The sequence below is a fragment of the Blennius ocellaris genome, assembly GCF_963422515.1.
Source record: "Blennius ocellaris genome assembly, chromosome: 21".
Classification (NCBI taxonomy): Eukaryota; Metazoa; Chordata; class Actinopteri; order Blenniiformes; family Blenniidae; genus Blennius; species Blennius ocellaris.
In genome coordinates, this window is record NC_137670.1 from 19,105,145 (window position 1) to 19,128,225 (window position 23,081).

A 23,081-nucleotide genomic window follows, 5' to 3' on the forward strand; every position below is an offset into this window, starting at 1 on the left:
TTTAGCAGAATTGTCTTGGGGAGTGTCACAGCTCGACGTGTGTGCATGTTCAGTCTGAGCCTGTCTGCTATCTGTTGGATTCGTACATCATGTTCGGCATCAGGCTTACACATCAGGCAAAGGTGAGAAAATAAATAAACGAATCAAACATAATGTGCAATGTGGACACACTTCCACACACATGCTGGGAGTCTTCTTTCCACCGAAAGTCCACTGAGTCAGATCTTCATGCCAAGTTTAGCTTTCTGTGAAAACAACACATCGCAAGTTCATTCATCAGCCAACTTAGAGAAGCACCACCTCACAAGAAAAGATCAATATTTGTGACAGTAACATTAAGGACAAACTTTGAAGTTGAGTTTTGAGTTGAAATGCAGTTCAACTCTGTTTGAAAAATCTATAAAAGCTTTACTACTCTACATTTTTTGAGAATTACATTTCCAAACACAACACAACACAACACAACGCAACACAACACAATTAAAATACACTTTCAAGGATCAGCTGCAGACCCAGGTCTGTAGTCTGCAAACTACACATTGCTTCTTCTTTATGTGTAAGAGTATCTGTGTGTGTGTGTGTGTGTGTGTGTGTGTGTGTGTGGTGTGTGTGTGTGTGTGTGTGTGTGTGTGTGTGTGTGTGCGTGCGTGCGTGCGTGCATGCACTGATCTTCCCTGTGATTTCCCTGTGAGAGGAAATCTAGAAAAAGCTGTCAGCACAGTCCAGCCCTCTGCATTGAATCAAGGTTTGTTGTTTGTTGTTGGCGACATCATCGGCATGGAGATGAATCTGAAGCCAGATAATGCTTGACTCCCTCCGGTGTTGCTGCCTCTGGGAAGACCTGCCAGTCTATTTGCTGGAAACAGTCTTGCAGCACAGAGGCAGCGTCACGGTGACAGTCCTATCTGTAGGTTTACTCACAGACAGCGGGGGGTAGCAGCCAGGAACCAACATGATGGAGGTGTGACGGGATAGGCCCAGGTGGGGGTGGAGGCTCTGTATGTTTGTCTACACACAGTCCACAGATTGCTATGGTGACAAGCTGGTGAAAACTTGGTAGAATGGTGTGATGGCCCAATGAAGCTTCAATGAAGCTTCATGAACCATTTTCTTTATATTCTGACTCCACGAGATGGCACTCTTGGTTTGAAGATAGAGTCTGAAAGACTGGTGATGGAATGTGCTTTCAAACATTTGTTGACCAGACAGCACCATCTAGTGTCTTCAGAAAATACTACTAGATCTGTGCCATCACTACTAGAATGTTCATCAGCTTCACATGACTGAAGTCTCCCACAACCACATCGAGCGCCTCCTGGTGCTAATACTGAAGCTGGGTGAGGGTATTGTGCAGCTTCCTTAGCATTAGCTCCTGGTGCGATGTAAGCAATGATTATGCCAATTGCAGCAAACTTACGCTGCAAATTGTGTGACAGCATCGAACAGTCATATATTCTATTGCTGTTTACCAAGTTACTTAGCCTGTGAACCAACCATTGTTAACGTACGGACAAAGTCCACCCCTATGAGTTTTCCCTGACATAGGGAGCCCTCCTTCTGGAAGGCTGACTCAACCATAATGTTGTTCCACCAAGTTACAGTGAGGCAAAGCGCCACACAATTCCTGATCTCCAGATAAACTTCCAGCCTCAGATGTAACAGGTCGATCTTGTTGTCCAGAGAGTGGAAATTCACTAGAAAGAGCAACAGTGTTAAGTGAAGCTTGTAGTGTTCTGGCCCACCAACACACTTCAAGCCTCGCTTCCCTTTCTTCTGCTTCCACCCGCATTATTTCCTTTTGCCTCCACACTTTGCTCCTCCATTCCTGAGTCCTCGGGAGTCATAGTCTGCCTAATATGGCTTTCAGCCCTGGAGAAACTGTAATGGTTGAAGTATACCTGATGTTAGTTAGGCTGATCTATATGTCGAACGCCTCTTCGTCACTAAAAATAAACTATCATTAAAACTATGAAAAACAGTGAATATTTTCTTGGGAGCTTGAGAACCCATTGCTCTGTTCCGTGTCACTCTCTTAGAATCAAGGAAATCAGAAGAGGTAAAGGAGTACCATGAGGATCGAACAGAAAGGCAGACAAGGATTAAGCAATTTCGAATTTTCTGCTTTTCTCTGTGGCTGACTATGAACATTTTAAAGTTATTAAAGTAAACACCATGAACACCAAGAACCATGAGTGATAACTAGAAATGAAAATATCCATCCATCCATCCATTGTCTACCGCTTATCCGGGGCCGGGTCGCGGAGGCAGCAGTCTGAGCAGAGTTGCCCAGACTTCCCTCGCCCCAGACACTTCCTCCAGCTCTTCCGGTGGCACCCCAAGGTGTTCCCAGGCCAGCCGAGAGACATAGTCCCTCCAGCGTGTCCTGGGTCTGCCCCGAGGCCTCCTACCGGAGGGACATGCCCAGAACACCTCCATAGGAAGGCGTCCGGGGGGCATCCAAAATAGATGCCCGAGCCACCTCAGCTGGCTCCTCTCGATGTGGAGGAGCAGCGGCTCTACTCCGAGCTCCTCCCTGGTGACTGAGCTCCTCCCCCTATCTCTAAGGGTGACTGAGCTCCTCACCCTATCTCTAAGGGTGACTGAGCTCCTCCCCCTATCTCTAAGGGTGACTGAGCTTCTCACCCTATCTCTAAGGGTACGCCCAGCCACCCTACGGAGGAAGCTCATTTCAGCCGCTTGTATCCGGGATCTGGTTCTTTCGGTCATGACCCATAGTTCATGACCATAGGTGAGGGTAGGAATGAAGATCGACCGGTACATCGAGAGCTTCGCTTTTTGGCTCAGCTCCTTCTTCACCACGACGGACCAATACAATGTCCGCATAACTGCAGACGCTGCACCGATCCGCCTGTCGATCTCCCGCTCCATCTTTCCCCCACTCGTGAACAAGACCCCAAGATACTTGAACTCCTCCACCTGGGACAAGGGCACTCCACTGACCTGGAGGGGGCAAGACACCTTTTTCCGGTCGAGAACCATGGCCTCGGATTTAGAGGTGCTGATCCTCATCCCAGCTGCTTCACACTCGGCTGCGAACCGTGTCAGTGGACGCTGGAGATCCAGGCTTGATGGAGCCAACAGAACCACATCATCCGCAAATAGCAGAGATGAGATCCTGTGGTCCCCAAACTGGACCCCCTCTGGCCCCCGGCTGTGCCTAGAAATTCTGTCCATATATATCATGAACAGAACCGGTGATAAAGGACACCCCTGCCGGAGGCCAACGTGCACTGGGAACAGGTTCGACTTACTGCCGGCAATGCGAACCAAACTCCTACTCCGGGAATACAAAGACCGAACAGCCCTTAACAAGGGACCCCGGACTCCGTACTCCCGGAGCACCCCCCACAGGACATCTCGGGGGACGCGGTCGAACGCCTTCTCCAGATCCACGAAACACATGTGGACTGGTTGGGCGAACTCCCACGAACCCTCAAGCACCTGGTGGAGGGTATAGAGCTGGTCCAGTGTTCCACGACCAGGACGAAAACCGCATTGTTCCTCTTGGATCCGAGGTTCGACTAACGGCCGGACCCTCCTCTCCAGTACCCTGGAATAGACTTTCCCGGGGAGGCTGAGGAGTGTGATCCCTCTGTAGTTGGAACACACCCTCCGATCCCCTTTCTTGAAAAGAGGGACCACCACCCCGGTCTGCCAGTCCAGAGGTACTGTCCCCGCCCACCACGCGATGTTGCAGAGATGAGTCAGCCACGACAGTCCCTGCACATCCAGAGACTTAAGGAATTCTGGGCGAATCTCATCCACTCCCGGTGCCTTGCCACCGAGGAGCTTCACAACAACCTCGGTGACTTCAGCTTGGGAAATGGACGAGTCCACCTCTGAGAACCCAGTCTCTGCTTCCTCAATGGAAGACGTGGTGGTGGGATTGAGGAGGTCCTCGAAGTATTCCTTCCACCGCCCAACGATATCCCCAGTTGAGGTCAACAGCTCCCCACTTCCACTGTAAACAGTGTTGGTGGAGAACTGCTTCCCCCTCCTGAGGTGCCGGACAGTTTGCCAGAATTTCCTCGGGGCCGACCGAAAGTCCTCCTCCATGGCCTCTCCGAACTCCTCCCAGACCCGAGTTTTTGCCTCCACCACAGCCCGGGCTGCAGCTCGCTTGGCCTGCCGGTACCTGTCGACTGCCTCAGGAGTCCTATGAGCTAACAGTGCCCGATAGGACTCCTTCTTCAGCTTGACGGCATCCCTTACTTCCGGTTTCCACCACCAGGTTCGGGGATTGCCGCCACGACAGGCGCCAGAGACCCTGTGGCCACAGCTCCGAGCAGCGGCTTCGACAATGGAAGTGGAGAACATGGTCCACTCGGACTCAATGTCTCCAGCCTCCCTCGGGATCTGTGAGAAGCTCTCCCGGAGGTGGGAGTTGAAAACTGCAGTCAGAGACCTGTCCCCTACTTGAAGGCGTAGGGACGCAACCCTCTCGTTCACCGGGGTGAACTCCAAAACATGGCGGCTGAGCTGTGGGGAAATAAGCAAGCCCACTCCAGCCCGCCGCCTTACACCGCGGGCAACTCCAGAGAAGTGGAGTATCCAGCCCCTGTCGAGGAGCTGGGTTCCAGAGTCCAAGCTGTGAGTGGAGGTGAGCCCGACTATATCTAGACGGTAGAGAGATATAGCTCGGGCTCCTTCCCCCCCAGCGAGGTCACATTCCATGTCCCAAAAGCCAGAGTCTGTGTCCAGGGATCGGGTCGTCGAGGCCCCTGCCGTCGACTGCCACCCAATCCACACTGCACCCGACCCCTACGGCAGCCTCTGTAGGTGGTGGGCCCACAGGAGGATGAGGAGGAGGGGCCCGCGTCGTCTCTTCGGGCTGAGCCCGGCCGAGTCCCGCGGGCAAGAACCCGGCCACCAGGCGCTCGCATGCCAGCCACCACCCCGGGCCTGGCTCCAGGGTGTGGCCCCGGCTGCGCCAATCCGGGCGACTTCTCCGTGCTCCTCTTGTGTGTGTTCATAGGGGTCTTTTGAACTGCTTTTAGTCTGACCCGTCGCCTCAGACCTGTTTGCCTTGGGAGACCCTACTAGGGGGGCAAGCCCCCAACAACATAGCTCCGAGGGTCATTCGGGTGCTCAAAGTCCCCCACCACGATAAGGTTGCAGTTCAAGGGGCAAATGAAAACAGTCACCCGGAAAATAACCAAAATTAAAATACTTTTTTTTTATTTGAGTGAGACTCACAATGCCCGAAGCATGTTTGGGTTTCACACTGTAGGATGCTTTCTCCTTGGCCTGTCGGAAACACTCCTCTGCTGCTTTTAGCCTGCACAATACACAGAGAAACCCGCGTCAGCATAATGCAGAGAAAAAAAAAAATAGATGGGTATGGATGTAAGAGGAGTTCATGCTGTGGTGGCTTACCTCTCTTTGAGGATGGCCTTGTTCTCTTTCTTCCACTGTTCCTTGAAGTCAGAGGAGAACTCATGCCAGACAGAGAAGAAGGTATTGGGGGAAACTTCTTTCTCTCCTCCTTTGGCCTTCACAGAGAAGAAGACTGTGAGCTCCAAGAACCTGACAGAACACAACAGGGTTAGTGTTCATCTTTTGCTCCTCACACAGCTGAAGCTCTTCAATAGTAATGATGTAAGGCAACTCGAACTCCACTGCCCTCAGCTGGTGCTCAGGATACAAGTGATGCCCTTATTAACTGTATTTTAGACATTAAGTCATGGATGTCAGCAAACTTCCTACAGCACAACCAGGACAAAACAGAGGTTTTATTTATAGGTCCTGAATGCCAGAGAGAGAAACTTTTACCAAAATTGCTAAATTTTAACCCATCTTCATCCATAAAAAACCGGGTGTGACTTTCGACTCTGAGCTTAATTTGACACATCAAAAATGTCCCAAAGACTTGTTAATATCATCTGAAGAACATAGCCACTCAGAGTCTGCCTACTTCTCTCTCGGGCAAGTGCAGAGATGCTAACGCTTTTATCTACTGTCGGCTTGAATATTGTAACGCCCTGCTCTCTGGTCTTCCCAAAAAAACCTTGTCAACTCTCCAACTACTACAAAACTTGGCTGCACGAGTACTGACAAGGACCAGAGGGTGGGCCCACATCATGCCTGTTTTAAAATCGCTGCATTGGCTCCCCATTCGCTTAAGGATCAATTTTAAGTTTCTTTTATTAGTTTTTAAGTGTCTTAACGGTTTTGCACCCTCCTATTTATCTGACCTGCTTTTACCATGTTGATCCTCACGGGCCCTGAGGTCCTCCAGCGCCGGACTTTTAATTGTCCCTCAAACTAGAACCAAGACCCACGGGGAGCCTGCATTCAGCTCCAACAGCCCCTGTTTGTGGAACAACCTGCTGGTCAGCGGCTGTAGAGACCGTTTAGAATTTTAAAAAGATGTTAAAAACTCACCTTTTTAATCAGGCTTTTAACTGATTTTTATATATGTGTATGTTTATGTGCATATGCAGATATGTATATTACCAATTTACTACACTGGAGGTGGCCAGGTGGGGCAGTACCATGGGTTTCCCGGCCCTGGGTACCTGGCTGGTCCCCTACGTGTGTGGTGGGATTAGCCAGTCTGCCATGCTGGGGGGGATCTGTGGGGCAGTGCCCTCTGTGGTTAGAGGCTGTGTCATTCCCAGTGGGCCTTTATTCACCTTTGTCTTCAGTGCTCTGCCATGGTAAAATGGTAAATGGTCTAGATTTATATAGTGCCTTCTAACCACACTGAGGTAGTCCCAAAGCGCTTTACATATCAGCTCATTCACCCATTCATGCTCCAATGGGACAGAGCTGCCATGCAAGGTGCTAGTCGAATACTGTACAAGTGTCTTGCCCAAGGACACTTCGACACATAGACCGGTGTAGACTGGGATCGAACCTCCGACCTCTCACTCCGAAGACGACCACTCTACCACCTGAGCCACGGTCGCCCGTGTCTTCATACCACTAGGCATGTCTTCATTTATGTGTGTGTGTGTGTGTCTGCATGTGTGCGTGCGTGTTCATTTGTTTCTTATTTAGCTATTATATCTTTGCACTGTTTTTAAATCATGTTAAGCGCTTTGATGCATAAAAAGTGCTGTATAAATATAGTTGATTGATTGACTCAGTAATGTTTACATGATGTGATACTCAACCTGTCGTGAAGTAGTTAGCATTCACTCTGCCCATTGTACAAAACAGTACAAATTGAACAAAAGAACAATAAATTAGAAACATGAATTATTCTCCTCATATCAAAGTGAAGAACTGTGCAGGCCGGCTGTTTATCATTTGAAAGAGGGGCATGTGTGGGGCAAGGGATTAAAACATACTTTTTATACCCCAGTATTCTTCTTTTTGAGAAATACTTCACACACGCCCACATAGCTTGCATGTTGATGTTTTCACTGCAGATGTTTCTTACATCATAAATATCTATTATTTTCACATGATGATATCAAATTAGTGAAGATCTGTTTTTGGAGCACGATCAAAATGAGCATATTCATATTGTTGGCGTCTCAGGCTGAAATCTCTCAGCACAGGATGAAAAGAGTGGCTATAAATGAAAAACATGCATCCCAGCCAAGGCTGTGTCTTTCATGTTGCCAACAAATTCAGCAACTTTGCACCTGAGGGTGAAAACCCGCCTTAGATTCAAACTCTGACACGGAGGGAAACCCTGTGATGTCATCACAGGTTAAAACTGTCAGACGCCTCAGCTTCTGCTTATTTTCCGGTAATCAGCTGCTGAGGCTCCGCACAATAATCATATTATCGTGGAGATACTGTAATATTGTGGAGTCAAACATTTGATTTGTGCACCCTTGTGGGTACAAGGGAGCCCAAATCAAATGTTTGACTCCACAATCAGTGAGGCCTCAGTTTCAGACGGTTTTTGAGTTCCTTCGTATACTTTTTGCGACCCACTCCAGATAAACCAGCTGATTCTGCACTCTAACCTCACCCTAACCCTAACCCATCTGCAGAGTGAAGACCACCATCTCCTGAAGTGCTGACACCTTTCTTCAACTGATTCAACCCAACTCTTCCTCCCATGAACAGTAACAGCTAATATTTTAGGATGCCACAACCAGACTTATCTGCTCGCTGGACTGCCAGAGCGACCGGGCCACGCTATGCTCCATGCTTCTCCTCCACGCTTCTCTGGGTAAATACGAGTTTGGGGGCCCTTCTGAGACAGTAACCGGTGGAGACAGACACATGTTCTCTCATTTGACTTTTGGAGATGCATTAATCAACAAAACTTCACAGGAGAATTTTCCACAATTCCAGTTGGGTGAAGATGTATCAATCAGAAATATGGCTGATAATACATGCCAGCGTAAACTAAAAGACTCAGGTCTTCACGCCGGCAGCACGGCGCTCATGAATAAGATACGATCCCTGAGTGCAAAGATGGACAAAATGCAAACTACTCTGGAAGAGAGAATATATACAAAATTTGAGACTCTTAACGGATGTCTGGAGACACTTATTGCTGGAGGCCAAGTTAAGATGAAGAAGAACTTAGAGAAGCAGCAGAAATACGAGCAAACCTGGACACAGAGGTGTGAATATTGAGATCCAGAATGGAAAATATTCAGGCTAAAATTGCAAATAAAAGCTCCCTAAGAGAGCTCCCAGTGTGTCAATTATCATCGTGGGACTGCAGCAGGAAGACGGTGAGGATTTAATGGCCAAGGTGTTGGATTTGTTACGTGATGGCCTTGGATGTGAACTGGTGCCAATACTGGCTGCCATGGAGCAGGCAACAAACCCGGCTTGGTGAAAGTGCAGCTGTCAACCGTGGAGAAGAAAGTGGCGGTGCTAAGGCGCAAATCTAAGCTTAAGGACAATGCAGCTTTTCAGAGGGTGTTTACGTCTTCAGCTAAATCTCATGCAGAGAGGCTGGTGGTTGTAAACTACAGGACCTTCCTGAGAGAAACTTCTGTCAGCAAAGACTTTTATTTGTCTAATAGACAGAATCTGTCTATTAGTTCTATTGTTTCTGGAAGAGAGGTCTGTGCGTTTTGTAGGAAAAGTAATACATCATCTGCATAAAGGCATATTTTATGGGTTACATTTGCTGTTCATATTCCTTTTGTGTTATTGTTCTGTCTAATGGCTACTGCTAATGGTTCCTAAAAATTGCAAAGAGAGATGGTGAGAGTGGCCTGGTACTTCTCTCAAGATTGAACCTTGAGGAAGTTTGATCATTTGGTTTAACAGAGGCACTGGGTGAGGTGTACAATGTTTTTATCCAGGAGAGGTAATTTTGTCTGAATCCAAATTCCCATAGTGTAGTGAGCAGAAATCTCCAATTTACCCTATCAAAAGTTTTTTTGGCATCTAAGGAGGTGATAATGGCCTTTTGTTTATTCTGGTGGCAGTGGTCTATAAGATTAATTAATCTGCGTGTGTTGTTAGTGGACTGTCGTCTTTTAGTGGGCGACCATGGCTCAGGTGGTAGAGTGGTCGTCTTCGGAGTGAGAGGTCGGAGGGTCGATCCCAGTCTACACCGGTCTATGTGTCGAAGTGTCCTTGGGCAAGACACTTAACCCTAAATTGCTCCCAGTGGTCAACTAGCGCCTTGCATGGCAGCTCTGTCCCATTGGTGCGTGAATGGGTGAATGAGCTGATATGTAAAGCGCTTTGGGACTACCTCAGTGTGGTTAGAAGGCACTATATAAATCTAGACCATTTACCATTTAATGAACCCTATTTGATCAGGGTGTAATGAAATTTTTTTCTATTCTGCTTGCTGATGTTTTACTAATTATTTTATTATAACATTATAACTACATTAGTGATATTGGGCGATAGGTAGATGGTTGTGTGGGATCTTTATCCGGTTTAAGAAGATTGATATTTGCACAGTTCATATGTGGGTTCGTATTCTTTAATCTCCTCAACTGTTCTAAAAAAAAATTGGTGAGAGTAAAGGCCAAAATTCTTTGTAAAATTCAGTAGAGTGTCCGCAAGGTCCTGGAGCTCAGCCGACAATAGGCATTCTCCTCATTCTCCTCGTTCTCCTCGTCTCCCAACGTCTCAACTTGTATTAGTTAAACTGTATTTTGCATAAATGTGTAGATTTATTTGGTAAGGTTGGACTGCCATTTTTGTTAAGTCATTTTGTCCTGTTTTGATTAGTCAGGGAGGTAAGCTTTGTTGTCATTTTATTTTCTTCAGTAAGATTTCTTATTTTTTAAGGTAGAACTTGTTTATTTGTTATTTTGGCCTGAGACCACCCTGAAGCCTTCTAAATGACCTTTGTTAAATTTGAGTTATCTTTGTAAATGAATATTTCCTTGGTTTTGAGCCAAACTTTGTTTGTGGCTACTTAAGAGATGGGGAAGACGGGCTTTGTCATGTTGTGTCCTAGGCCCCCTAGGCTGGGGCGTAACAATGGTGGAGGAGCTGCTGTTGGAGAGCTTTCAGCGCAGCTCCTCTTCAAAGATGAGGTCTGCGGATTCTTCAACATGACGAGACGGTCGTAGCACTCGTCCAAGTATGCTTGAAGATCTTCTATTGTGTCCTCTTCCAGCGTTATAATTTAGCTTAATTTACCCTTTGGTTCTTTATTTAGCTTAATTTAGTTCGTTGTTTGTTTTTTTTCCCCTCAGTAGTCAGAAAAGTGTGCTTTACAGCCTGGGTGGCGCAATGTTGGATTACACTCGATTACGTCACACTGGAATCACTCACTGCACATGCTCCTCAACCGACCACAATCAAAAAATGGTTTACATCCTACCTCACAGACAGGACATTCATGGTAAGAATAGATACCTGCTCCTCTAAGGTCCATAAAATCACATGTGGTGTCTCCCAGGGTTCGATTTTGGGCCCAGTGCTCTTTAACCTGTATATGCTCCTTCTTGGTGATGTTATCAGGAGACATGGAGTCAACTTTCACAGTTACGCTGATGATACACAGTTGTACAGCTCCGTGTCTCCTGATGACACCAGGCCAATGGATACACTTTTTAACTGCATTTTATCTATCAAATCCTCGATGGCAGAAAACTTTCTCCAGCTTAACCATGACAAAACTGAAGTCTTAGACATCGGTCCTGAGGCCCAGAGAGAGAAAGTTTTACCCAAACTACAGTCACTGTCTTTTAATCCATCCTCACAGGTGAAGAGCCTGGGCGTAATTCTTGACTCTGAGCTGACTTTCATTCCACACATTAAGAATATCACAAAGATAGATTTTTACCCTTTAAAGAACATAGCCAGAGTCCACCCCAATCTCTCTCGGGCCAACAGATGCTAATGTATGCTTCTATCAGTAGTCATATTGACTACTGTAAATCTCTGCTTTCTGGTCTTCCCAAAAAGAGTATCTCAGGTTTACAACTTTTACAAAATTCAGGAGCTCGTGTCCTGATGAAGACCAGGAGGTGGGGCCACATTACATCAGTTTTAAGATCCCTGTATTGGCTCTCCGTGTGTTTCAGGATCTATTTTAAGGTTCTTTTGATGGCTTTAAAAAGCCTTGATGATCTTGGTCCTCCATATTTTTCTGAACTGATTTTATCTTATGAACCCTTGTGGCCCCTTCACTCCTCCGACAGGGGTCTCCTAGTTATTCCCAAAGTCAGGACACATACTCTCGGCGAGGCATCTTTCCAGTATTATGGCCCTCGCTTCTGGAACGACCTGCCGGAGGAGCTCAGGGCCGCAGACAACATTCAGGTTTTTAAACGCAGGCTCAAGACCCACCTTTTTAGTTTAGCTTTTAACTGATATTCATTCTTGCGAGACCTATTTATTTATTTGTTTATCTATTTGTTTATTTATTTAATTTATCACACTTTATAACACTTAATGGCTATTTTAATTGTTATTCATGCTTATTTGGTATATATGTATTTTAGCTCTTAGTTTTAATTTAGTAGTCTATTTTCCTCTGGAGTCGCCCTATGCCTCGAGAGCAGTGGTTGGCTGTGGCCACTAGGGTGCTGTCCTGGGGGGGTCTGAATGGAGGCGCGGTATTGCTACCGCACCTTCTCTGGGCACCCTGTGTTGGTGCCCTGTGGCCTCAGCTCAACGTCCTGCCATGCAGACGGCTCCTTGGATGGTGCTTCCTTACCTGGTTTATCTGTACCCAGCCTTATGTCAGCCCTGTGTCCATCGTGTTCATTGTTTTATCTTGTGTGTGTGGATTGCTTGTGTGGTGTGTCTCTGGGGATGTGGATGGGGCGAGTGTGATTGTGATAATGTGTTTGTATTAGTGGGAGGAGGTGGGTGTGAGGCAATGTTTTTAAAATCTGTAAAGCACTTTGTGCTACATGAAAATGTATGAAAAGCGCTTTATAAATACAGATTGATTGATTGACTGGGGCTCAGGAGCAGACACTATGAGGACACACTATGTCTTTGCATTGCATCCAAGCTTTCTGCTCAAACGCCGGAGTAAAATAGGAAACGTGAGCTGGGATTAGACCTTCGTGAGACAGGTTCGTTTTACCATAGTAATGATATGTTGGCGCTGACAGCCAGAATGTCAGAGAACCACTCCGGCGCCACTGAATGTGACCGCTGAAGTGGCTCTCTGCCGCTGGATGGTGGAGGACCACTCCAGCATCGCCTCGCACCGAGGCGCGCTCCAGTGCACCGCGCCGGGGCACGGCTGCTGCTCCGGGCACTGTGTTCTGTCTTTGCATCACATCCATGCGTTCTGCTCAGGCGCGGAGGTTGGGGCGGCTCTCCGCCACTCCGGCAGTCAGTGCTGCTGGACATGACTGCCTTGGCTTCCACGTTTGGGCAGAAGGTTTGGTGCGAGGACGGACCTTGGTGCTGGGCTCAGCTCCCGTGTCCTGGCACGGTGCACCAGCTCACCTCTATGCCGCGGCCCGCCGGGCACGCTTGAGTGCAGGGCGAGTCACCGGAGCGCTCGCTCTCTCTGGACCAATACAGAAGTTGCAGCTGCAGCTCTGTGGCTGCAAAAAATAAAAGTTAACTAGACAGCTCGGGCAAAGTGGAGGATGTAAACAAAATCAGAGGATTCATAAGGTCCAAATCTGTCGCCCCGGCTGAGATTACTGTTGTAACATCACATATCTGTGGAGCTCTAAGCCCCACCTACTTTTTGACCTACTTTCTGTGGAGGAAACGCTCCAGTTATGCTTCGCCTTACTGCTCCGTAAGGCTCCGTTCCATTCCTGCAGTTTTTGTGTGGTCGAAACACGCCATTAGTGATCAGGGTTGATTTTTGCATCTCTCTTAATTTCACCTCATGCTAATACTTCTTTGCTAGCCTTTTTGCTGGTAGAAGGTGAAGGTGCTTACACTTTGTGGGTACTGCTGAGGTGAGAATCCAGAGCCTCCAGTTCACTTTTAGCTGATGAAACAAAAAACACAAACTGAAGAAAGCATGAAGAAAATCACACATCACACACACTACAATGGATTGCAAATCATGTTGAGTGTTGCAAATGGATGTGTGGTTTCTGTCAGATACCATGTGTGAGGAACTCTTCCATCTTGTCTTTGAATGGCTGCAGGTTGTCTTCATCTGACACTTTGCACACTTTTTCCACCTCTAACGTGCACACTGATAATAAGACCAAGAGACAACAATCAGCTCATGTGTGTGTGTGTGTGTGTGTGTGTGTGTGTGTGTGTGTGTGTTACCTCTCAAGTCCTTCCTGAGTCGGGACAGATCCTTCTGAAAATCTTCAAACTTCATCTGTGAGGCCTGGAATAGGTCGTGAGGCTCAGGAAGAGGATAGACAGACGTCTCTCTGCCAGCATCCTGGTCATGGACACACACGCATACACACATCTTATTGCTTCATTCTTTACAAACAATAATAACAGGGTTCTTATGTTTGGTTTATTAACAAACAAGAGTACATACCTCCATACATAGATGTATGGAAGTAAAGCAATGAGCACTGTGTGAGGAGGTTTACCTCATCGAAGTGTCTGAGGTAGTACGCAACGATGTAGGACAGAAGACTTTTCATACTGTCCTGTAAGTCCAGAAAAGGAAGATTTTTAAAAAAAATCACAGTAAACAACAAACATTTTTATAATGTCAGTTTTATCATTTGAAAAAGCAGTCGACATGCATGATAATCTTTATCTGTCCATGTGTCATGATCCTGCTCTCACTCATCCCTCCCTTCCTGAGAGTTTTCACTCCTCCCCTCTTGTGTTCCCCTGAGATCTGCCCCTGTGCTCTCCTGCTTCCTCCTCCTGGTCACAGCTGTTTGTAATTGTCATTAGTGTTTATATTTCTCACATATGATATTATTCTCACACCATTCGTACCCTCCATTTTTCCTCGTGTTGCCTTTGTGTTCTGATCTCCTGCCTACGCGACTTCTCCTGGATTTCCTTCTCAATCGCCTGTGCTGGTTTTGACCTTGGACTGCCTGATGTTTTGATATTAAACACTTTTGGACTGAGCTTCTTGTCTGCCGTGCATTTGAGTTCCACTAACCCTGACAGTACAAACTGGCCATGGACTCAGCCGGCAGACAAGAGCACGCCGAACCACCAGAAGCTTCCCAAGATCTCCATTTCCTGAAACTTCAGCGGCACATTGCACAGAGTGATCATGTCCTCTCTGCCCTCGGCGCACAGCTAGAGACTCTCTCGGCACAGGTGAGGAACCTACCACAGACCCAGACCATACTGCCATACCTCCGTCGCCAGTTCCGCTGGCTCCTCCGCCATGTTTTTTGGGTGAAACGGAGATGCTACAGCAGTTTGTTACCCAGTGTGAGCTGCATTTTGAGCTCCGGGCAGCTGCTTTCCTGACAGAACGATTATTCATTATTCATTATTTCCCACCTGGGTGGACAAGCAGCGAGGTGGGCTGCAGCTGAGTGGACAAACCGGGCAGCTACATGCACCACCGCAGCCGCCTTCCTCAAGGCACTCATGGACCTGTTTCAGCGATCTCTCTCGGGCCACTCACACCATCATGACGATTCAATAGGGATCCTCGTCAGTGGCTGAATATGCCATCTCCTTCCATGCCATTGCCGCTGACAGGCATTGTATGATGCCTTCTTGTTTGGATTGTCTCGTAGTTTGAAGACTCTTTTGCTCTCCCATGTGCTACCTGACAGTCTGGATGAGCTGGTGGCACTGGCGATCCGAACGGAGCGGCATTTGGCTGACTGAAGGTGTGCGCCTCAGGACTCAAGGAGGAGACATCCGCGAGCTCTGGCATCCATTCATGGACGACCACCGTTGCCCCCTCGTCGACTGCCTTCTGTTCCTCCTTGGTCACTGCACTCGATCTCAGATTTTAAAGACTTATACTATCCTGTTTTCTCTGTTACTCTCTAGACTCTTGGGGCCAATCTCAATTCTATTTTTACCCCTACGCCTACCCCTTAGCCCTCTGCCCCCAAAACGAGGGCAAAGGCAGTTTCAGCCCTTAGATTTGGGACACCCCTCTCCCTATGCTCACCCCCGCCCCTCTCGCTCCGTCTCACAGTTTTGACGTCATAATATGGCGCCGTTATATCAGCAGAGCTGAGCCACGGATGTTTGTTGATTTTCCAGCAGGATCATCGTCCTGCCGTCCCAAATTCAACGTGTTGCAGTAGCTTGGCTGCTTTGTTTCGTTTTCCGCCTTTACACATCAAGGCAAAGAAATAGACAGAGACATGGATTACTTCCCTTTTTGTGCTGTATTTGGACTTCAGAAATATTTCAGTATAAAACACAACAGGTTTATATAACTTTAGAAGCGTATATATGTTAAATGCGAGTCCTTCGGCACCATGTCCTCCTACCCCTCTGTTTAAAGTGTGCATCTGTAAACGCTCCGTTTCGAGGCGTGAATAGCCCTTCCCCTTACCCCTCCGCCTCTGCGCAATAGTGACATGGGACACCCCTCAGACTCTCGTGAACGCGCATTTCAAAGGGGTAGGGGTAAGATTAAGGGCTAAGGGGAAGAATTGGGATGCAGCCTTGGTGTCTCCCTACAGGTGGAACTACTGGTGGACTCCGGGGTTGACGCTAGCCTCATGCACTCGCAGCTAGCAGAGAGACTCCAATTGAAGACATTGCCCCTCAACCCGCCCATTGATGCTCACGCCCTGGATGGACGCATCTTGTCCCGGATTACTCGGACCTCTCAGCCAGTACAGGTTAGCTTTCCCGATGGTCATTCCGAGTCCACCAGCTTCTATAAGTCCCCACAATTCCCTGTGGTTATGGGTCTACCCGGGCTTCAACAGCACAACCCCAGTATTGATTGGGTGACGGGACGTGTGAGGAGTTGGGGCCCCTGGTGATAACTGTCTGCCCTCTAAGAACTCCATCCAGCTCAGCACTGTTTATCTGGCCACCAGTTCTGTCATGCCCTCCTCGGACCTCGAGAAGATCCCAGCCTGCTATCATGATCTTTTGGAGGTGTTTTCTAAGAGCTGGGCTACCTCTCTGCCTCCACACAGGCCCTATGACCTGCAGCCTGGTGCCCCAATTCTTCGTGGCTGTCTTTACTCTCTGTCAAAGCTGGAGCAGCATGCAATGGACCCTGGAAGCAGGTATTATCAGGTCATCTTCTTCACCCGCAGGAGCTGGGTTTTTCTTCATTTCGACCTGGGCCCACTTTACCAAGGAGCTGGAGAAGGCGTTCGATCAACCGGTAAAGAAGGGGGAGCATGGCGGCTCCTCTTCTTCTCCCAGGGCACCAGGTCAGCAGCTGACTACTCAATCGCGTTCTGGATCCTGGCGCAGGAGTGTGGGTGGCACGACAAGGCTCTCCAGGGAATCTATGCCCAGGGCCTCTCGGAGGGACTCAAGGACCAGCTGGTGACCCGGGACGAACCCTCCTCCCTCGACGAACTCAAGCAGACAACCGGCTGAGGGAGAGGCAGCGGGAGCGTGCTGCTCGCTGATCCTTCCCCGCCGGACCCTTCTCCTCCCAGCCGATTCCCAGGTCCTCGACTTTCCCGCCGGGTCCCAGAGCGTCCAGCGAGTCAGCAGATGTCGAGTCAGCAGATGAGCCGATGCAGCTGGGCCGGACCCGTCTGGACCCCCGAGAATGACGCCGGCACCTCCAGAACCAGCTATGTCTCTGCTGTGGTGAAGCCGGACACCTTCGGGACTCCTCCCCAAGTCTACCCAAAAGCTGCAGCTCATCTGTGACCGGGAACCCTCTGATGAGCTTCCAGTATCCAGAGTTCCCCTGCCCGGATGAAGGTGCCCGCCAGCCTCCACTGGGATCAGCCCTCTGTGACCCTTCCAGCCCTGGTGGATTCAGGAGCCAATGACAACTTTGTGGATGCAGGGGTGGCAGCCCAGCTTGGACTGTCACTGGAGCTCCTGCCTTCTCCCCAGAGTGTCAACGCCCTGGATGGTCGGCTGATTGCCCGGGTTACCCACCACACGACAGCTCTCACCCTGGTTTAATAAAGTGAAACTGAGTGATCACAGTGCCATCCATTAATATCGTAAATCTCACCAAGTCAGCATTAACAAGTCAGGAATGTTCATGCTTTGGCTGCAGCAGCAGTGTTGCTTTTAGCTACCAGATGTGTTTTAATTCTTAATTTTATCAGAAAATAACTGCTACTTCAGTCATCTGTTAATTACACTGTATGATTTCTCCATGTAGGTGATTGGTCAGATACTTTAAGCTCCGCCCCTTTTATGTGAACATGCACACATAGGTCTGGGTTGAAGGAGTGAGTTGATAACCTGCTACATAGCAATGGTGATCAGGATCATGTGTGTCTGGATCAGTCAACCAAGAAACAGAGAGATCTTGTTTCCTGGTTGATTTGATCACGCTTCACAGTACAGGCCTGTGGTTGGTGGAGGAATCATGCCAACAGACTACTCACTTACACATGTAAGACATCATCAATTGGAATATAGAGATTCATGACCATGTGAATGTCTCATTTCACTACAAGAAAACTCGGGTCCAGTATTGTCTCATGTTAGCTCCATGGTCAATAAGACACAGTTTATCCAGTTCCACATCCCTGTCTATTTCCATTGTTGGTCAGCATATTCCTCTGTACTTACACTGCTCTTCACGTCTTTGAGTTTGGGCAGAATGTCAAGACTGAAACCATCAGCCTGACCCCTGGTTCGATTCCCACCATTCATGTAGTTCCCAAAGGCAAGAACCAGACCGAGGACTTTCTTCACAGTGTCGCCGTCCTGTAACGCCTGCAGAGAGATCAACATTTCATTATGTAGTCTGGTGTCTTCCCTCCTCTGTCCTACTGCATGTGGGTGTTTGTGTACATCTCCTTTGTGCTTCCTACTTCCCTCTGTCAGCCTTGTGTGTGTGTGTTTGTGTGTGTGTGTGTGTGTGTGTGTGTGTGCCTGCTGTGCGGTAAAGAAAGTGTACAATTCAGATTTAATGTAAACCTATAATATCTTTAAAAAGAGAATGTGAGACATATTTCAAGTTTTTATTTTAATCGATGTCTGTTTCTGTTTCATGCACTTGGTTCAGTTTCATGTGCAACAACAGCTTGTATAGACATGTACTGTACATTAACAGGATGCATGTGGAGCAGTGTAATTTATGTACAATAAAAGATTGAATTGTGAATTGTTCTGTTCATAATTAATGTTGTATTTTCTTTGGCTGTGTTAATACTGTCTGAGCCAGGAAATTCATGTTGTGGCTGCACACTGCAGCTCAGAATTACTGAGAACCCCAATTGTTTAAGTGCAGATTTCCCAATGTTGGTGAAACTGTTATGGCTAAGAGCCGGTGCGTGGAGTGTCTGGAGCCCAAAATCAGACGTCCGTGCCGACCAAGTAGCCCCCCCCCCTGGGAGGAGAGGGCTTCTCCCACCGCGTTGAGGTCCGCTGGGTTCATTTTCAGGGACAGAAGATTCTGTTCCTTGTACGAGCAACCTGTCTGCGAATGCACTCCATGGCTTCCCTCTTCAAGTGTCCTTGCTGTGCTCCTCGTGCGCCGTCAGCACTCCTCCTCGGGGTGCAGCGCACCTCCCTGCTGCAGTCCTCTGGCCTGCGCTCTCAGGGCCAGCCTCCTCGCCGCGCAGCGCTCCTTGCTGCGCTCCTCCACGGGGTGCAGTGCACCTCCCTGCTGCCGTCCTCCTGCCTGCGCACTCTGCATCCCGGCCTCTCCGTTCCTTCGTCTCGCAGGTCTTGGTTTTCAATAAAATCACTGCCAATTGCACCCGTTCTGCCTCCTGGTCTGCTTTTGGGTTCTAGACACTCCACGCACCGGCCTTCAGCCGTAACAGAGGCCAGAAGATTGTTTCTCTTGTTGCTTGTTTTTGGATCCTGCTCAAGCTTCACCTTCCTGTATTGTTTCTCATTTGATTCTATTTCTAATTTTCATAAAATTATGATTAATTACATATAAACTGACAAATTATACGAACTGTTTTTGTTTTATTCTTTAATCATGAAATGCAAAAGTACAATATCCCCAAAAATATGAATAATTCATAAGATCAGATATTTTTCCAGATCTTTCTGACCAGAGGCCAAATGTTTAAAACATTTATTATTAAAATCACAATCTTCCTTTCGTTTTAAAGGTTAGACTTGTTCTTGTGGTCTCCAATCCTTCAAGCAATTTTTGACGCGTTCATAAGAATTCCCGCAGTCGGAGGCGGAGTAGAATTGCCAATATCCCACCAGCGTCCACAGATCAATAAATCAAAACAAATAAATGATTGTCCATTAAATTTAAATATATATCATATTAATGATAACAAAAAACTAATACTCTCCAACAATTATTTTTATCGTTTGGATTCATAAATGATTGTGTGTCTCTTCGTGTATTATAGTTAATGTTTTATGTTCTTAAGATTGACGTCCCCCAATTTGTATAGTGAGTTCATCTTTCAGTTTACCATTGGAAACAGTTTAATATGAGAACATTGGAACGGTTGAAAATGCAATGATTCTCTTGAATATCCCTGAGAAGGACTTACTGTTATAATAAGTATAAATAGTTGGAAAACACATGATGAACAAAAATACTTTTGTGAGAGCAGTTAGCATTATTTAAAAAGAGCTTGTTTCACTTTTTTTCTCAGTTCTGTGAACATGTGAGCAGCGTTTCTGTAGTTTCTATGGCGTGACACACCTCACAGACCCTCTGCAGTATATCCAGCTTCCTGGTGATTGAAGACATGCACTCAGTGAAAGTCGATTGGAAGAGGATGCAGAACACTCTGCCGGAGAAGTTTGGGATCAGGGAGAGCTGAAGGAGGAATCTGTCACCCAGAACAAACAGACGGGGGGGGGGGGGGGGGGGGGGGTGACAAGTAATAGTAAAATAAGGAGTGTGAAACAAAACAAGTTCAGTGTGAGACTTCAAGTTTAAATTTTTCCAGTGCATCCTGGTTTACGATTTGTTCTGTGTATTGTTGCATCAATAAGGCCCTAAGATACTTAGACACCTACACCTGGGGAAGACCCCACCCCCCCACTTCCTCCCACAAGACAGTAGAAGACAACTGAAATCATTTCGAACATAGTCCTCTCTTAGCCTTACCCTGCATACCCTTCCTGTACACTTGGTTTGCCCACAGTCTTCCCCGCCACCTGATCCAACTCATCACCAGATGGTGATCAGTTGACAGCTCTACACCTTCCTTCAGCTGAGTATGCAGAACGTACGGCAGGGATGAAATGTACAAATGCCTGCATGTATTCTCTCAAAATGCAACTTGAGGTTAGTATAAGGTCAGGAAAGGAAACAGTACAAACTGTTTTTGTTCAATTTGGACAATGTGGGGTCTGCATGATGTCACAATCTCATAATGAACTTGTTATATCTTTAAAACCTCAGAATCACTTCACTTAATTAATTCCTGGGGAAATTATTTAGCACTGCAGCACAAACAGCAATTTTTCCAGCTCTAACGCAGCACAAATGATTTGGACTATTTTCAGTGAGTTTTGCGTGGAGTAGGACGCAGCTTCATGGAGATGTGAATCACCTGCTCCGCGGAGGAACTGCTGTTAAATGTTTTGACATCAGAGCCAGTCTCTTTGGCGAGCTGGTGTTTTAAAACGGTGATGTCTGTTGGGAGAGCACCTCGCTGTACAACAACTTGGCAAACATCCACGTTGATGTTTGCAGTGTTTTGAGCGCAACATATGTCCAAACAGTGAACATGTTGTCATGAAAAGTATGATAGCCGCAATGCTAACTTCCCAAGCATCCTCGCTGGCTGCAAACTGTGGACTGGATTTCCTGACTCATTACTTCGCGTCCCATCGAGACCCACCTCCGTTCAGGAAATCCATTCCACATTTTGCAGAGCAGCAGAAATCTGGACATGAGACCAGTTTTAAGAGGATATTAACCAGACCAAGGGGATTTTTATCGATAATGTCTGACTGTCTGACACATTTCGTGATCATTGGTACAGTGTCAGATCAGGTGAAATAACAATAAAGTTGATTATTGAATGGAGACCCAAGTTGGTCTGGTACCAAATACACTTATGAGCATCCTTGTGCTCAATCGGGTGTTTAGTATGGGAAATCCACGACTAACACAGAGTCCAACTCACCACGAGGGTTCAGAATGAGCAGGCACTTCCTCCCATCACCCCCTCCCAGAATACCCAGTCATAGCCAACTCACTCACTCTAAGAAGGCTGAATACTTTAAGCTGCAGCTTTGTTCATAAGTATGAACAACAATCAGTTTTCCTGCCCGCCACCTTAAGTCAATCCAATTGGACAAACTCCACTTTGTGGCTGCCAGCTGGGGGCTTGTGGTGCCCTGCCACTCACTCTGTGCAACGTCTGAGTCGGAAAGAGACCATCTCTTATCAAGGAGTATGTTTCCAGAGCCAATGCTGTGCATGGAAGTGTGCTCAACGAGAGGTTACATCCTTCATTCCAAGAGCAGTTTCTGTTGCAGAAGTCCACAATGCCACTGACTCCTTGCTCTCTCACACTGCATGGGCAATGCACTGCTACTCCATGTTGGACTTCGTTGTGGTGAAATTTAAAGTTAATAAAACAAGCAACGAAACAGATGTGTGACAGCACACAGCTCTTACTGATTGCCTGATTGTTGGTGAACTCAGGCTGCACACGGGTTTTGGTAGTGATGGCCAAATGAAGCTTCATGAAACACTGTCTGTATTTTCTGAAGCCACAAGATGGTGCTGTCCGTTCAACAAATGTTTGAAAGCACACTTCATCGCCAGTCTTTCAGACTCTGTCTTCAAACCAAGAGTGCTATTGAGTGGAGTCAGAAAATAAAGAAAATGGTTCATGAAGCTTCATTGAAGCTTAATTTTTCCATCACTAGTTTTTGACTTTAGGTGCTGGGCACAAATATTAATGCCGCAAATCAATACAATTTCTGTTATTAGACCTACTGGTCATGTTTCAAGCATAAAAATACAAAACAAGTGATGCCTTGATATATTTATTTAAAGCTACTTTATGTGACTTTGCTTTAGGGAAAAAAAGCCAGACCACTATTTAGTTAAAGCAATGCACATGTGCTCAGAAGGATCCGGTCTGGACTTCTCCTTGAGGAAATTGTCAGGAGGTAGGCTGGGATCTCCCTTAAGAGTGGGCGGGCCACAGGTCTGGGCGGTCCCGTTCCACACCTGGGGCCAATTCCAGTCATTACCCTACCAGCAATATATGTCCCGTCTCTGTGTGTGTCAGTGTTGGTTTGTTAGTCATCCATGTCTCGTCCGTCCTGTCCAGTGATTTGGGGTTCAAGTCTGCTGCACTCCTCAGGTCGAGGAGCAACCTGCAACTCGTCGGTCTGTGCTGTCCTTGTGAATAAAAGACTTGATTGAACTCAGCCTGCCTCCAGAGTCCTGCACTTGGGTCCTGTCTGCTCTCCGTGACAGAAATGTCATTGTACAACTGTGTAATCATGGCAAAAAAACTTCGTCCTTGATTTTACAGTATAATGTCAACTCTAGATTTAAAAATCTTATTTCAAGATTTCTTATCAAGTAAAATTTACTTGCTGCATGGTCAGATAATTTCACTAGTTCCAAGTAATTTTATTTTCAAATTTAGAGTTTGTATCTTATATTTGCACTACACTTTTATGCAGTGATTGACATGGCAACACTTTGTGTCCATATGTCAAATTTTAGAACTGTAGTTTCAGGTAACCAAAGATTT

At 47.1% G+C, this 23,081-nt stretch overlaps 1 protein-coding gene across 1 annotated transcript in view; it reads right to left on the reverse strand.

The window, feature by feature from the left end:
• Positions 1-218: 218 nt before the first annotated feature.
• Positions 219-23,081, reverse strand: part of fmn2b (formin 2b) — a gene marked incomplete at both ends in the record, with an annotated part of 57,630 nt that continues 34,767 nt past the window's right edge. The window contains 9 exons of the mRNA XM_080517505.1: positions 219-245; positions 5,218-5,299; positions 5,398-5,547; positions 13,279-13,330; positions 13,451-13,543; positions 13,624-13,744; positions 13,905-13,964; positions 17,992-18,138; positions 20,051-20,180. Coding sequence (XP_080373631.1) covers positions 219-245; positions 5,218-5,299; positions 5,398-5,547; positions 13,279-13,330; positions 13,451-13,543; positions 13,624-13,744; positions 13,905-13,964; positions 17,992-18,138; positions 20,051-20,180 — 862 coding nt within the window. The remainder of the gene's footprint in view (positions 246-5,217; positions 5,300-5,397; positions 5,548-13,278; positions 13,331-13,450; positions 13,544-13,623; positions 13,745-13,904; positions 13,965-17,991; positions 18,139-20,050; positions 20,181-23,081) is intronic.